Below are 15,535 nucleotides of genomic sequence, written 5' to 3'. Positions count from 1 at the left end.
TCCACTGACTGCCCATGAAGTTGTAGGTAGTCATGTAAAAAACAAAAAAGAAAACAAACAAAAAAACCCTCACACCTTTTTTTCAGAGAAATAACATGATTCATAGTGTATTAGAAAACGTCTGTTTCTCTACCAGAAAAAGACTATATGGACGAAAGTACAGTGACACCTACACCTCAGCACTCAGCGACCCCACTCTGTAAATTTACATGGTCTGTAACTTTATGGCTGAGTTGCTGTGTTTCCTAAATGGTTTTGATTTGCAATAATACTACTTCACTTTGTCAAGACACTGTGGATCATTTGTGAATTAGAGTATTTTTTTTTTAAAATAAGTTATGCAGAAATTCCAGCCTGAAAGCCTGATTTGAGCCAGTTACTAATTGCATAAAAATGTCTTGAATGTGCTAGTCACAGTGTGTGATCCCCAGATGTTTCCTGGCTTATATGAACTCCATTCATCATATCTATTTGTTGCACCAAGATCAAGAAGAGAACAGGCAGGTGAGACCATCCCAAAGTTCAAAACCCAGTTTATCACAGTCAATAATTTTAACTTCCAGCTAGAGTCAATAAATAATCGACTGGGGCAGAGAGGAACTGTTATTTCAAAGTTGCACTGGGGCTTTTTTTTATCATGCAGAAATCAGGGAAGGTGACCTTTACTCACTGATGGCAACTTGCAGTGGGAAAAATGTTTTTATACCTTGATTAATGTGATTGTAGAAGAAATTCACAAATAGATTTAATTTCCAGTTGATAGACAGCATCACCTTTGATGTTGTCAATAATAATAGTTATTTAAAAAGAACAGATATTTACTGTTAAAAAAATGCTTTTACTTTCAGATACTAGTCAAGGTGAGACAGGTGGTGACAAAAATGTAAAAATGTCATTTCAACTTTACCACAAAGAAACCCAAGAATTTAAGGCTTTTTAACTGAAAAAGAAAAAAAGAACGGTGACAGTTTTAATGCATTTTTTAAAAAAAAGATTACTTTTACAGCAACGGTCAAGCTTGAACCATGAAACCCCAAATAACTGCTTTTAGGCTAAAAACTATTAAAAAGTTGAATATTTTAATATTCATATTTTCAATAACACAAATTCTTCTTATTTTTTATGTATCGATTGTGACACCATACCTATATAGCTGAGATGCAGTGCAGGGCATTTTACTTTTTTTTCCAGTTCTCAAATTGTAAAGGATTTGGAAAAAATATGAAAAAAACCAAAACAAAAAGAAGGAATAGAGAAATGTGTCTTTTTCTAAGCTCATCGAATATTTTTCTATCCAATTTAGGGTCGCAGGAGCCTAAACTGTGTCACAGGGTGAGAGGCAGGAAACACCCTTTACTGGTTGGCTGTCTATTACAGGGCTAACGCAGAGAGACAGACAACCTTTCACACTCACAGCCAATTTAGAATCACCAATTAACTTAACAAGCATGTCTATGGACGGAAGCCAGAGCACCAGGAGAGACCGCCACACAGAAAGGCCTCAGTCAGCTGGAGGACCTTACTGTGAGGAGACAGTGATAACTACTGCACCACTGCGCCACCCCATAAAATATGTTTTTACTGAGCAAGGTCAAATATTTGCATGTGTGTGAGTGGGAACAAATGACTTGCAGCGTATCGTGCAGTCTTCTCCAGTGTATTTAATCACTTAAATTTGTATTATGTTGACAATGAAATTACAATTTGTTGCTATGTGTCTATGTCTGTTTTAAGTAATGAAAGAGTGAAAAAGAGACTGCAGGAGAATAAGCCACAGGTTTGGCTTACGTAGCAAGGCGACTGGAATTATGCATGCCATAAATCTTCCCCACAGGCACACACATACACACACAGACAAGCACAGACAAACCTATGGACATGAATGCATTCACACAACACATTATCTTCTGTTATCTTAGATAAGCAAAGAATCCTAATCAGCCAATAAGAGCACAGAGGGCATCTCTGACTTTCTCCCAGCTCCAGTTTCTTTAGACTGGAGTCGGGAGAAAGTCTCTTTGTCTTTGTGGAAACAAGAATTTTATATAACCTGGCAAAAATCACCTAGTCACCTTATTTCCTTTTGTATTCTCTTCTGTTTTGTTCCATTCTTTTCCTCTCTTGTTTAATTAACTCTGTATGGCAATTTGGGCCCTAAACGCCACGTCCGAGAAAGGTTGATTAGTGCAGCTCGCTGATTAGAAATTATGCCTGTTGAAGCTAATGAAAACAGTTCATTCCCCATGACAAGTATCAAGGCGACTCATTTCATTTCTACATGACCCAAATCCTTTTTCCTCAACTGAACCAAACCAGATTCTCTCTCCTGGCACTATATTGTTGGTAGTTGCCTCACACGTGCCTGATGTAATTAAAGAAATCTTTCCATCAACAGTGGAAGCTTCTGTTCATAATTTGTCCGATGAGATATGCAAAACAAGGTTGTGACATCAGACCTTATATTATATGATATGCGGATTATCTGATTTGAACGAAAACTAGAAACTGCTTTGTTGGGACTGTGGGGCTGTGTGGTTTGATCAGCCTTCACTATAAGCCTTTTAGAAACCAAGCTTAGCCAACTTCAAATCCATTACAAAGTGAAGAAAAACACACAAAGAAAGAACAAAATATTGGGAATTTTCTTTCGTGTGGTTGCTTACCTTGCTTTAGCTTGGATAGTCTTCACTGAAAAAAAAAAAAAAGTCGTCCCACATGGATGACCAAATCCACACAAAAAAATAAAATAAAATTCACTTTCTGAGTCACAGTTGGTTTCTATTTTTGCTTGTTTATTTAATTTGAATAACTGATGTGACCAAGACATAGAAAACTTAGTGAAGCATCAAACAAAACAGTTAATAACAGCTATGCTCTATAAACAATGTCTTTCTTCCAATACTAAATTGGTTGCAATGTTTGTTGTCTTTTATTACTTTGATTATTTTCACTCACCAGATTTGGACGTGAGATGTTATTGATTAGCTGGCTTATAACAATAAGTCCATCTTTAAGGGATGATTTTGTGTGAATGAACCACAAAAAAAATTAATTTGCATTTATATAATTGAGTTACTTTTTGTGAACCAACATCCTAAACACTTTGTACAGTGTGCAGTGACATTTAAACATTTAAACAGTGTTCTCACATTTCACAGTTAATAAAATAACAAAAAAAAATTCATTTCAGGGTTAAAGGAACATGTTGAATGTGAATAGAGTCACAGACAGATGCTATTAAGCTCCACTGATTGACTGATAAAATCATACAAGTAGAGTTTAATAGCTTATCTAAAACAAGATTCTTTCAGGGTATTGTGTTTCTTGCAAGAAGAGCTCAATAAACTAATTCAATAACTAAAGGAAGCCGCAGTGGCAGTGATTGCTGCCGCAAACCAAATGTGGATCACCCTGTTGCTATCAAAGGTCATTTAACACCATGTGAACATTGCTTAAAAGAATTCGGGCAACATCCGTAGTGTCAGTATCTGTTAGAAGGACGTTTTCTTTTACTTAAGCAATTTGTATTGATATTAAAACTCAAAATGTGAGACGGATCTCTGCATTTTTTAGTTTATTCAATGCTTCATTTTTAATGAGATTATAGGATGAGAACAGTTTGAAGCTTTAAATGTTTTCATATTTCTCTCCTTTGACAAAATGAACGCTTGCTTTAAAAAAAACAAAATGAAAAAAGAAAAATTGAAAAGAATAACACATAAAAACTGCCCTACCTGGTCCTGAAGTTAGCAGGGTGGGGATGTCCGTCGTACAACGACAGGAAGTCATACTCTTCTTCTATGGCAAATGACAAGAAGATGAGCTGGATTCTACTTCCTTCCTCTCCAACAATGACCCAGGTGCAGTTTGCTCCATTTGGGTAGCCATAGGGAAAGCCAGGAGATTCTATACTGCCATTTCGACCTTTCAGTGTACCCCCGCATGTGTAGATAAAACCTGAAAGAGAAAAGAGATTTGAGCACATCTTAAGTTAGAGGAAGAAAACATAAAGGTGCCAAACTGAAGTTGTGACCTTAAGACATTATAATAAATCAAGATAATTGAACTCTCAAAATGTTTAATGTTCATTATTCAATATTTTAAAACGTGAAAGAGTGATGATGCTAGAAGTTTCACCTCCGTATGTCTGCCCATTGTGACAAAAGGATTTCGTAACTGTCGCACAACTATTTATTGTAAGTGCAGCCATGAGTCTTCCTCAGCACGTGCAGTTGCAACAGCATCAGTGTGTAACTGCCAGTGTATTAAAGCTGGTTCAGTTGTCATTATGACAGAGTAGTAACTGCATAGCACATTCAAACTGTACACAAAACCACACATACGCACACTAACAAGTACTTATTACTGCCTTTTTTAAACACAACCATTAGAAGTGACAGTCAATTATTCATTATTATTTTATGTAAGACCACTAAAAAGTCAAAAGAAAAAAATATATACAAAACATTGCTTTTAATGAATGAACCAAGAAGCAACGAGTCAGCATGAGTGATATTAAGTAGGTCAGCTTCGTTTTGATATATCCTGGTCTTTGATGCTGATCTATGATTACGTATTAATAGAAATATATGAAGATCATAGAAGTAAGTACTTCCCAGAACTTCTTCTAGGGTAGCGCTGCTTATCTATAGTTTGTGATGCACTCCTTCACAGTGAGGGCATGGGGCAGGGGCAGGACTTCAGAACAGCACCCCAGGAAGTGGTATTCACATTCAGCATGGGGTGCTTGAACTCGGGTCCCCCGAGTGACTGGAAACTCTTTTGCCACTGAGCAACCTTTCCAGCTCACTTAAAAGGTGAAATCAATGAGAGACCGGTGCATTCTCCTGGATTCATCCTATGGGCATCTGCAAGATCAAAAGCTGGCAATTCCTTTGTTTGCTGCTAATCAATTACTGACATGTTAAAATGCACAACAAGCAAAGGGGTGTGTCAGTCAGCGGCAGTGCCTTTGAACATGACTCGGCAATTTATAGCTGTACAGAATAACCATTTGCTTTGTTTTGTTGAGACATCCATCTACAACAACTGAAAATGAAAAACGACACCGATTACGCTCTTGCTCGCACCATACAACATCAAAAACAGTTAATGAATTCTTCAGGGATGGAGAAGATAAATACTACTTGATCTTAATGAGCTCCTATAGGCTCTTTAAATGACTTTGTTTATGTGGTGGCAGGCTGGTAGCAGGAGGAGACAAAGAAAGTGGGTTTAGGGGGGTGGAGGGGTGCAAACCTGACATCTAAATCAACTACAGCACAAAATATTGGTGCAAAATATGGGTCTAGAGGGACAGGTGCAAAACTAACTTCTAACATCAACTACAACAAAAAATCTATATTTTTTGTGACAACAGTAAATATGCTTTTCTTGCTTCCCAATGCTTTTTTCCCTGTGAGTAAAGCACTGGATAATCAAGCAATTGTGAATGATATTAGTGCAGTATTAGACTTAAACTATGGTCAGTCATTCAGAACTCTGTTTGTTAGAAGTTATTAAAGTTCAGGTTTCGAGTTAAGTAGTCATAAAGGATGACGCGTTGTTGCTAAGAAGCACTGCTTGTGGTATTCTACTAAAACAGTAAAACTACGAGAAGTGTAATTCCTGCAGACATTTTCTAATGATATGGCAATAAGTTGAAAGAAAGGTTTAACACAGCAACAGTGATCCTTTGCACTTTCTTTTATAAGGTTCATGTACTGATAAATTAGAAGTGAAGCTAATCCTGCTGCTGTACTTATTTTAAATCTCTCCGGGTTACAGCACCTGCTAAATGCCTAAATTATAAAATGTAAATGTAATTGATCTCCTTGGACTTTACAGTTCACATCAGTATCATTATCTTCTCCCTTTGATCTTAATGATCCTTTTATATCAAATACACTACAGGTGCTAGATGAAAACCTTGGAGTGTCCAGGACTGAAGTCGGTCCAGGCTACTGCTTGCAATGCTCTATCGATCCCCGATGGAGAAACTGTTCACTTCTTGTACTTCACAGGGAGGTGAGATTGCAGAGTAAGCTCACAGAGGAGAAACCATTGTTCCTGGTAAGGATTTAACATTATTCTGTTGAAGGACACTACAGCAAAGACGCTTGCTGTTATAAATGCATGTCTTCTTGCCAAGAAAAAATATTACAAATTGCTAAACATTTATGCCTGTTTTAAATAATTTTCCCATTAACCTATAAAGGTGTTGTTAGTCTTGTTTTTTAACCATTTACAATCAGCAAACATTCAAATGAACAGAATAAAGAGAAAAAAAGCTTTAAAATAGTTTTCAAGAGCCTTTAATGCCACAGTTGTTTGGCTTTGCTGTGCTGTTTTAGCTATAAATGAAAGTGTTTTGCTGAAAAATGCTATTATTGGATGTTCAAAGTCCTTTAAACTTCTAGGCTTTCATCAATCTCATCTGAGTGCAAAGCTCAAATCAGGATGATCATCCCCCTGACTTTCATGTTTATGAGCCTTGTTATTTACCATGGCAGCCAGGGCCATGGGGACAGCAGGGACGATCCCGCTGGATGCTTTTCGAACCAATTATCCAAGACAGCATCCCAACCAAAATGATGTGTGTCTGTCTGTGCGCGTGTGTGTGCGCGCGTGCATCTGTGTGTGCTGATGTCTGTGCGTGTGTGGTGTTTGTCCAACCCTCATTTACCCAGACTATTCCAAGGCTATCGCAGTGACAGATGTAATCACCAATGGCAGCCTTGGCTCCAATTAAGGGCTGGTATCTCTATCCCTTCACAACCAATCAGAGATGAGATGTTGGGCAACCGGGAGGGACAAGCTAAGCCATATGAGGGGATACCTGTGCACAAACACGCAAACCTACAAACCTAACATGCCGCTGGTCACCCTGTCTACATATTTTTAATGAGGTCAAAGGAGTGAAGAAGAAAAGGGAAGAAAACAACAACAATAAAGAAGAAGATTTTGCAAGGTACAGCAAGAAAACAAGATACTTATCTGCCATTTTCCCAGTTCAAAACTAGAAGGCCCATGTGGTTCTTAACCATCATACAATGAAATGTTTCAAGGAGAGTTTAACAGAAACCACAATTCATAAAGGGAAAAGATATGAACACAAATACAAAGAGCAAATGTCTTTGATTTCTTTGAGTCTAATCAAGTGATAACTGATTCAAATGACTTTTGGATAGTACTTGAATTTGGATTTGTCTGTTTTTTAGACTTATTTGCTTGGTGTAGCTTATTTTGCTTTTGTTTCTAAACAAAATTGAACATTAAATGTGAAGTCATCACAATATGCAAATATGACTTACAATTCTGTGTGTACTTACAAATCTAAGGGTATCTTTGCCTAGATTAGGCATCTTCATTATACAGAAAACCGAGGACACAAGGTGGGGTGAATAAAGAGCGAAAAAGAGACAGAGGGACAGAGATGGAGAGCTGAATAAACAAAGAGAAAAGGACAGATTTCCCCCTCGTTCATCACTGCGCAAGAATGAAAGGATGATTTAAAACTCATCACTCAGAGGGTGCGAGAGAGTGTAGGAGGAGGAAAGAGGTAGAGAAAGAATTGAAAATATCGAAACAGAGAAAAGGGAGAAGTAAAAGGAAAAGAAGGCTAGACTCAGCGGAGGAGAGAGAGCGAGAGAAAGGGAAAAGCAAGCAGGAGACAGGGGTAAAAGAGAGACTTCTAATTATGGTGACTACCAGACCGAAACTGACAGCCCCTCTACACACATGCACACACGCAGATGCAGGCATAGAGTCACAGACAGACAAGCATACATGAACACACACATAAACACATAGCTTCACATGCACGGGGCAATTCCGAGGAATATACACACAAATCCATGCATCATTCACACAGCTTATTGAATATGCTTGCCATTTAAACCTTTTACACGTTATTCCATTTACTTTGTTCACAATTCTTAGCTTACTCCCCTCTTGCCCCCTACTCCCCTCACACACAGCACACATGAAGCGTCCTCTCAAACCCTAACCTTGCTAGTTAACCACACACATTATCTATAATGACATCCTGAAGTAGCATTTATGCTCCTCTGACTAATTGTCTGTTTGGTTTTAGTAACTATATTGGGTTTATGTACTCCCATAGCTAGATCAGGCCAAGTTTGTTTTTGTTTATAGCAGACTTATTGCTGGATAAGTCGGTGAAGCAGACAGGAAAGGAGGGAAAGAGAGCAGGGGGAATGACACGAAGGAAATGGCTCGGGGCAGAATGAAACCCGGGCCTCTGCAGTGGCCTTGCGGCGTATGGGTCGCCTACTTAACCCAGTGAGCGAAACTGGCACCCGATTAGGCTGATTTTGACCCATAGCAGAGGAGGTTAAAAGAAGTAGCGAGACACACCGAATTGAGTCAGATTTTGGCAAACACTGTGAAGATGAAGTGTATTTTTTGCCTTGAAAGTGTGTCATAACTGGACCTATTTGTTGTGCAAAGTCATTATATCCAATATAACCATGTCTGTGGAGTGACACTGCCCTCCACAAACAATTTAGCACATGCAAACTTTGCTTATAGTCAAATACAGGCCAGGTGTGTTTAATTCTTAAAGGGATTTTGAGTAGGAATTCATTTAAAGGAACACATATCCCCCTGAAGACTTAAAACGAGATGCTAATTGGCAAACAGTAAAAGATTTGTGGCTGGACTGGGTAGCTCCCAGGTGTGAGTATCTGCGCTGGTGCTAATGAGGAACAGGGTTTAGCTGGAAAAGAGCATGCGTGCTCAGCAAAACCTTCCCTGGATAAAGAAAGCTTAAAGACAAAGAAGAAAATCTGCTTCGTGAATTGAGTGGATTTAATGAACCCTGGTCTACAATATAAGCTTGATCTCTTTTCTCAAAGCAATATCTCATCTTGAATGTCTAAGATAACACTCCAGGAAAAAAAGGAAATGTGAGATTAACAAGTGACTTACCCCAGCACTTGTCACACCATTGTGAGAGAAGTCCAGTTTTATGGACAGCTAATTAAAGATATAGTGTAAATTTTGGACTTTAAATAACATATCAGCAAATATTTTGAGAAGTCTAATTCAATTCAGTTCTGTTCAATTCAACTCAGCCCCACAATAGCACAGAGACCCCAAAACTCAGACGACCCCATGTGAGAAAGTATTTGGCGACAGTGGGGAAAAGAAAAACTCCCATTAAATAGGAAGAAACCTCCAGGAGAACATTTCTCCTGGGGGGTTAATCATTTAACTAATGATTAAATGCAAACTGTTTGCAAAGCCCCCAGCAGCCTAGTCCTATTCAACATAACCAAGGCAGTGTTTAGGGTAAAGTGATCCAGCCATAACTATACGCTTTACCAAAGGTTTTAAGTCTGAGCCAGTAGTCTGAGAGCAAAGTGCTCTATTTCTTTTCAAAAATAAAATTGTTCTGAATAGCCAGTGAATGTGAATACGATTGTTTGCGTGCATGCACCCTCTGATGTTAAAGATATTTCCCAAATTACATTGGGCAGAAATTCTGTTTCAGTTTTTTAGGCTCAAAAGCTTTGTTGACACTCTTATGTTGTTGCAAGATTAATCTGTGGTGTGGGAAAACTTCTAGGTTCATAATAGGCTGGACCATGTACCACTGAGCAATGATTTGTGATGGAAGAGTAAATTTGTGCAGTCGCTAAGACATTCAAAATTGAAAAATAATGCCTCAAATGATTGTACACTTGATTATGGCGTCTTTGAGCTTGCAAAATAGACTTCTGCTTCGCACTTTATTTTCTCAAGAGTATCAGTAGCAACGCCCACACACGCCCTGGTCCGGAAAACTAGTGCAGGCTGAAAGAATCCTTGAGCCTTTAAAGTCAGTGAGAAAAGCATCATCATGAAGCTAGGGAAATGATATTAGTCAAACTGAATATATAAATTAATAAAAATCTGCCATTGCCATTCAGTAAGATAATTTGACTTTACACGTTCTGAAATAAGCTTGATGATTCTGAAGGGGTGAAATCAATTACTAGGCTTGTCATTTTGCAAAGGGAACCCTATGATCACTATAGCTATTTCCACATGGTTCTGACTGCTAAATGAAGAAAATGTGAAATTATCCTATTTTTCATTTGAATGCAATCTGCACTACCCCCTTAAGGTTTCTGGGCGTCCCCATTTCCTGCTAGGGGGTGGCAGCAATGTCTCCATATGAGACATATCTGTGTGGGTGTGCACACATACTGTAAAATAAAATATTAGCCATATCCTGAGCAGTGCAGTGAAATTACACAAATCCATCCCTGAAGAATTTTTTTTTAAAGTTTAAATTCCTTTCCACCTCTATGCCATGCTCTGTCTGTCTCTCCTTCTCCTTCTTATTGATCTCTTTCTCTCTCTTTCTCCCTTCATGTCTCTCAGGACCTCTGTGGTACCAGATTCGCTTAAAGGGATACTTCGTCTAATCTCACACACACTCATTTATGATTAAAGAATGGATTTCCCAATGGAGCAAACTGACCAAAAAAAATAAAAAATCCTTGCAGACATACCAATCATTCAGTGAGTATTCAGATCACAACTGCACTCAAAGCACCAGAGGACAAAATATAATGCATGTATTGGTGTGCACACGTGTGCATGAGTCCAACGTTAGTTAATTTAAATGAGCTGTGCATGGCTCTGGAAAATGATTGTATCTGTAATTGTCTTGTGGTGGTTTGGGATGATTGAGTGAAAGAAAGATGAAGAAAATTAAGGAGCGGTGGCAGAAAGGTAGATAAACTGAGAAAAAAAAACGATGACAGAATGAAGAGTGGAGTGCACAGGAAGGGAAAATGTGAGGAAAATGAGAGAGAGCAAAGAAAAAAAATTGCAACAGAGAGAGACATAGCCAAAGAGAGTAAGCATGTTTGAAACGTCCCATTGGTTCCTGCTGTCAGGAATGCTTGTCAGCCAAGAATTAGACTGCTCCACACTGCCACTGACTGACAGTCGGCCTGCGGTCTAGACTATACCCTGGAGTGGTAGAGGCTAAATAAGGGAAATGCCTAGAGAGAGACAGAAGGAACACACTGGGCTGAAAATCAATTTATAACACTGTCAGTCAGGGGAAGGAGGGGGGGGGGGGGGGCGATGGAGTAGAGATAAAGAGAGAGAAAAAGAGAACAACAAGAATGAGACGGAGGGAAACACATAAAAGTAAAGACAAAGACAAGATTTGAGAGAACAGTAAACAAATGGGACTGATGGAGAAAAGATGAGAACAGAGGGGACTCTTGCTGCGTTAAGGGAATCAGAAAGAAAGAGATGATGAAGCGGTAAAGAGGAGAGGTACATGGAGAAATATACAGACGCGTGGTACTCTGCTTTTATGCAGCCACTTCAGGAGGCAGAACCTCTTTATATAATACAGCGCTGTGGGGACATAATCAGCCTAAGATAATTTAATCACTACTGTTCCAAAAAAAGGAAAACAGCACTTGAATGCTGTGACTGCAGAGTCAGCATACATTTGTTTAGCTATTTCCTGGTGATAAATTTTGATAATGTCGTTATAATTATCTATCTGATCCAAAAACATCCTAAACGCTGGCTTGTTACCACTAAATTCACTACACAACACTGCATTCTGTTACTTTAAACGGAAGATATTAAAGGAGAAATTTTTATTATCCCAACTTGTCCATAATATACGCAAGTATTAGATATTACTATGAGTCCAGAGATGAGCAGTTTTACTGTCTCCTCACTAGAGCAACAACTTCAACCAGAACCAAGGTTTAAACTTTAAATGACAGCAGAAATTATCAGACTAAGGTCCTGTAAAACTGCTGTAAGCATTTGTAAGGAAGCGTGAGGCAAAGCTGCACTATACCGGTAAGTCATATTTTAAGATCGTAAATATAGGTTACTGAAGAAATGAAGAAAACTGAGGTATGATTTATTCAGCAGGGTCAGCCCTTCCATCATTGCCTTGGTATAAGGTAAAATGGTGTGAAAGCTAACAAGTCTGCTGTCCCATGTGGCTTTTGTTGTCTAGAGTTATTTTGAGGATGAGCACTGTCTGGTGAGATGTGAGTTAAGCAAAAGCCTGTGTGCAGGTGTGATGCCAGGGCGGTGGAAGGGACAGAAGATGAGACAGAAGACGAGATCAGGCCACGATATACCACTGATCTTTGTGGGTGGTTACAATTTTCAACAAAATAGGGACTTTCTAAGATAGTGTAAAACATATTTCTGCTCACCTATTTGGACTAAAACTTAAAACCTGCTTGCTGCAGTGTGTGGGCACCAATTGTAGTTTAAAAGCACAAAGTATGGTTACATCACTCCCTTTGTAGTGATAAAGGAAGCACTTTGTAATGGTTATTATATATCTAAAAAATCTAAGCAGAATGAAAATCTGAAATAAACCAGAAAAATACAGAATGACTGTTGAATATTTCTCGAATGTATTAAAAAGCTTCACCTGTCAATCAAGACATCTTCAGCAATCCTGTAGCCTACTTTACACCATTGAGCTCAAGAAAGCCAGTCTTTATCAGACTCAAAACTGGCCAAACGAATGATGGAATGGTTGAATGGAAACCATTAGTGCTGTTGGTGACTTGTAGAAACACAGATTTACTGTTGAGGCCATTTAAAACTGTGAAGGGCTTTTATGCCCTCCTAGAAGATTATATGTAAATGCAATAAATAATCCAACACCATCTCAATTCATTGTTACTTTCATCTTTATGCTTTTACATTTTGAATGTGATTAGCCTTCCATAGTCAAAATGCATCTTCACAACCGACTTGTTCCTTTAAGGCGTCTTCCACATCTTCTGAATGTTGATGGCAAATGACAGCATGTTTTTAACATACTAGTGGAGTGATTGAAAATCCCCAGCATAGTCCTGAAGTAAGTGATGCAGGGTAGGGTTTTTATTGCTTCTATCACCTTTTTGTAGTTCCTACATTAGCTAAACAGTTTTCACTGGTGTGAAAACTCATGCCAGGAAAACGTCATCATTAAGAATTTTAAATTATAGATCAGTGTCAGGTCTCCTGACATGAAAATATCATGCAGGTTTTGTTGCACATCTTCTACTGGAGCCGATTCATCTGTTGCATTTGTTTCAAATTGCTCCAATAACCAGCAACAACTGTGTGACAAAGTGGCTAGGACTGAATTCGTTTACCATTTGTCACTTGCATATATTGTTATTTTGTGTTCTGTTATCTTATAGTCAATCATAATGCTTTAATGTAAACACAGCACATGTAACTTTGCCTCTGCATACTATCCCGGGTCTGTTTGTGGTAGCATTGGTTCCATTCATTACATCTGTGCAAATGTTCTTAAAGCTAAATGTCACTTCATCAGTAGTTGATTTGAATCTTTCGTTTGTTTATACTTACCATTGTGTGTTCCTTTGTGCAGGTCCTATATGAACAGGAAGGGCCGCCCCAGTACTTCCTGTTTTTATAGGACATGATGTCATTGCTCATGTCAATTGGGTGTAACCAAATGAAGGGGTGTTTCTTTTGTGTAAAATTGTTTATTTCCTTTAAAATAACCTCATGAGTCAGAGAATGAGTTTGTTAAGTGGAAGAATGATTATATTCCTTTTTCTTTGTCTAGACTGTGTTATTTAGTCTACCCTGTTTTCTCAATGGTAGAGGTTAATGAGGTTGAGATGTGAATGGAATTCTGTATAAAGCAGGTGAGATTTTGACTGCCAGGTTCTTCTGTTTCGTGGAATAACTGTTGAAAGGCAACGCCAGAAAATAAAGAACACTTAAAAGAAACTTGAACAGTCTGCAGATGCTGTCTCTCTATCACTTTCCATGCTGCTTATGTTATGCTACCTCACAGACTGTACAACAGACTTTTTTCGAAAGCGGAAATGTACAAACGTTCAGTGGTGTTTTCTTAAAATGTGATGCTGGATATAGTCAAAGTCCTTCTAGAAGCAAATCTGACCCTCTTCTTTTTTCAGCTGGTGCTTTTAGGGGTCGCTACAGTGGATATTCTGCCTCCATTTCATCCTATCCCTGACCTCCTCTGCATGAACTCTCTCACTCATCCATGACTCTTCTCTGTGATTTTCCTCCTGCCTGGCAGCACCATATTCAGCATCCTTTATGCGATATATGCACTATACCTCCTCTGCACATGCCCAAACCATTTCAACCTTCCATTTAAGTACTTCAAAAGCTGCATTCTTTTTAATGGCCATCAGGGGGAAATACTTGTGGGTTCTTTTCCTACAGAAGTCTATATGAAAAACGCCACTAGAACTCTGTAAGGACCCAATCAGTTTATGGTCTCTGTTACCAGTGTACCAAATAAAACATTAACTCCATTTGGCAATTTATGTGTCAGGCAGGAGAGTTACGCAGGATAATCGGTTTTACAGTCAAATCCAACGCTTGCAAATCACATATGGGTTCAAAACACCAAGATAGCGATGGGAAAAACACCCATTGTGATGCTTCAAAACAGGAACCCAAAGACCAAATTGGTCATGTAATGATAGCTACAGCCATCTTTTATATTATCTATGGTTTAGAATGACCAATACCCCCCCCCCCCCCCCCCCCCCCCCACACACACACACACACACACACACACACAACCAGCTTAAAACGTTTTTCACAACAAGCTTTTAAAAAGCTTCTTTCTCAGCCTGGAAGTTATACTACTACCATTATTTTGCAAATTCACCTATTTCAATTTATGATTCCTTGACTGTCATCTCTCTTTTTGGTAACATCAGAATCTAAGTAAAAGTAAAATCAAGTAAAAATTGTAACAACTATGAATAGGAATATCAATTCTGTTTTATTCTATTCTACTCTATTCTATGAAAAGAAATTACAGCCGTGCACTGGAAATGAACATTAGTATTATGCAAAAGCACAGTGATAAGCCATGATATTTGAAAGGTATGTTTCTGACTGCAGCATGCTGACTTTTATGGCGGCTGGCGAAATAGCAGCTTAGAGATACTCTGGCACTCTGGGGTAAGGGAAGGGGAAAGGCACAGTAAGCAGTGAGGACAGGAGGTGGTGGGAATACGCAAACACTCACATTCCCTGATAAATTAAAAAAAACCCTCTTTCTAAGAAAGTGGGTCAAAGAGAGCAGGGAAAGAATTTTAAGCAAAGAAGAGTTTTTGGTAAATACAACCTTGAGTGTGTGCTTCTGAGCAGTGAGGCAGGGAGGGAGTAAAGCAGCAAGACACTGAATGACTACTTGGCTTTGCCCCTGTAAAGATTAATACTGTACTTATTGAGTTAGTCCCTGTGTTTTAAAAATCTGAAAAGGAGAAAAATGGTAGTACTACTGGAAAATCTAAATTACTGACTGCTGATTACAGCAGTCAGTTGTTCTATTGACCCTACTGCATGCATGTAGAGAAATGCAAACATACAGACATCATATTATGGGGTTTCATAAAACCTTTACTGAAAGGTAGGTAGATAAAAGCATAAAGAGTTAATGAGACAGAAAGAAATGGGGATGAAAGGCTGTCTTAGGGGTTTACTATTGATTTGTGTCTGCTAAGTGTCA

General features: G+C 38.6%; 1 protein-coding gene across 1 annotated transcript in view; it reads right to left on the bottom strand.

Annotated features, from left to right (window-relative positions):
- Window positions 1-15,535, bottom strand: part of csmd3b (CUB and Sushi multiple domains 3b) — a 417,790-nt gene that overhangs the window by 315,806 nt on the left and 86,449 nt on the right. The window contains exon 2 of the mRNA XM_085395224.1: window positions 3,735-3,957. Coding sequence (XP_085251350.1) covers window positions 3,735-3,957 — 223 coding nt within the window. The remainder of the gene's footprint in view (window positions 1-3,734; window positions 3,958-15,535) is intronic.

Source organism: Rhamphochromis longiceps, linkage group LG22 (genome assembly GCF_057381845.1).
Source record: "Rhamphochromis longiceps isolate RC_006_pf linkage group LG22, R_longiceps_female_GT1.1, whole genome shotgun sequence".
In the NCBI taxonomy this organism is placed as follows: Eukaryota; Metazoa; Chordata; class Actinopteri; order Cichliformes; family Cichlidae; genus Rhamphochromis; species Rhamphochromis longiceps.
Note: the sequence above shows the minus strand (reverse complement) of the source record. Positions and strands in the feature narration are given on the sequence as shown.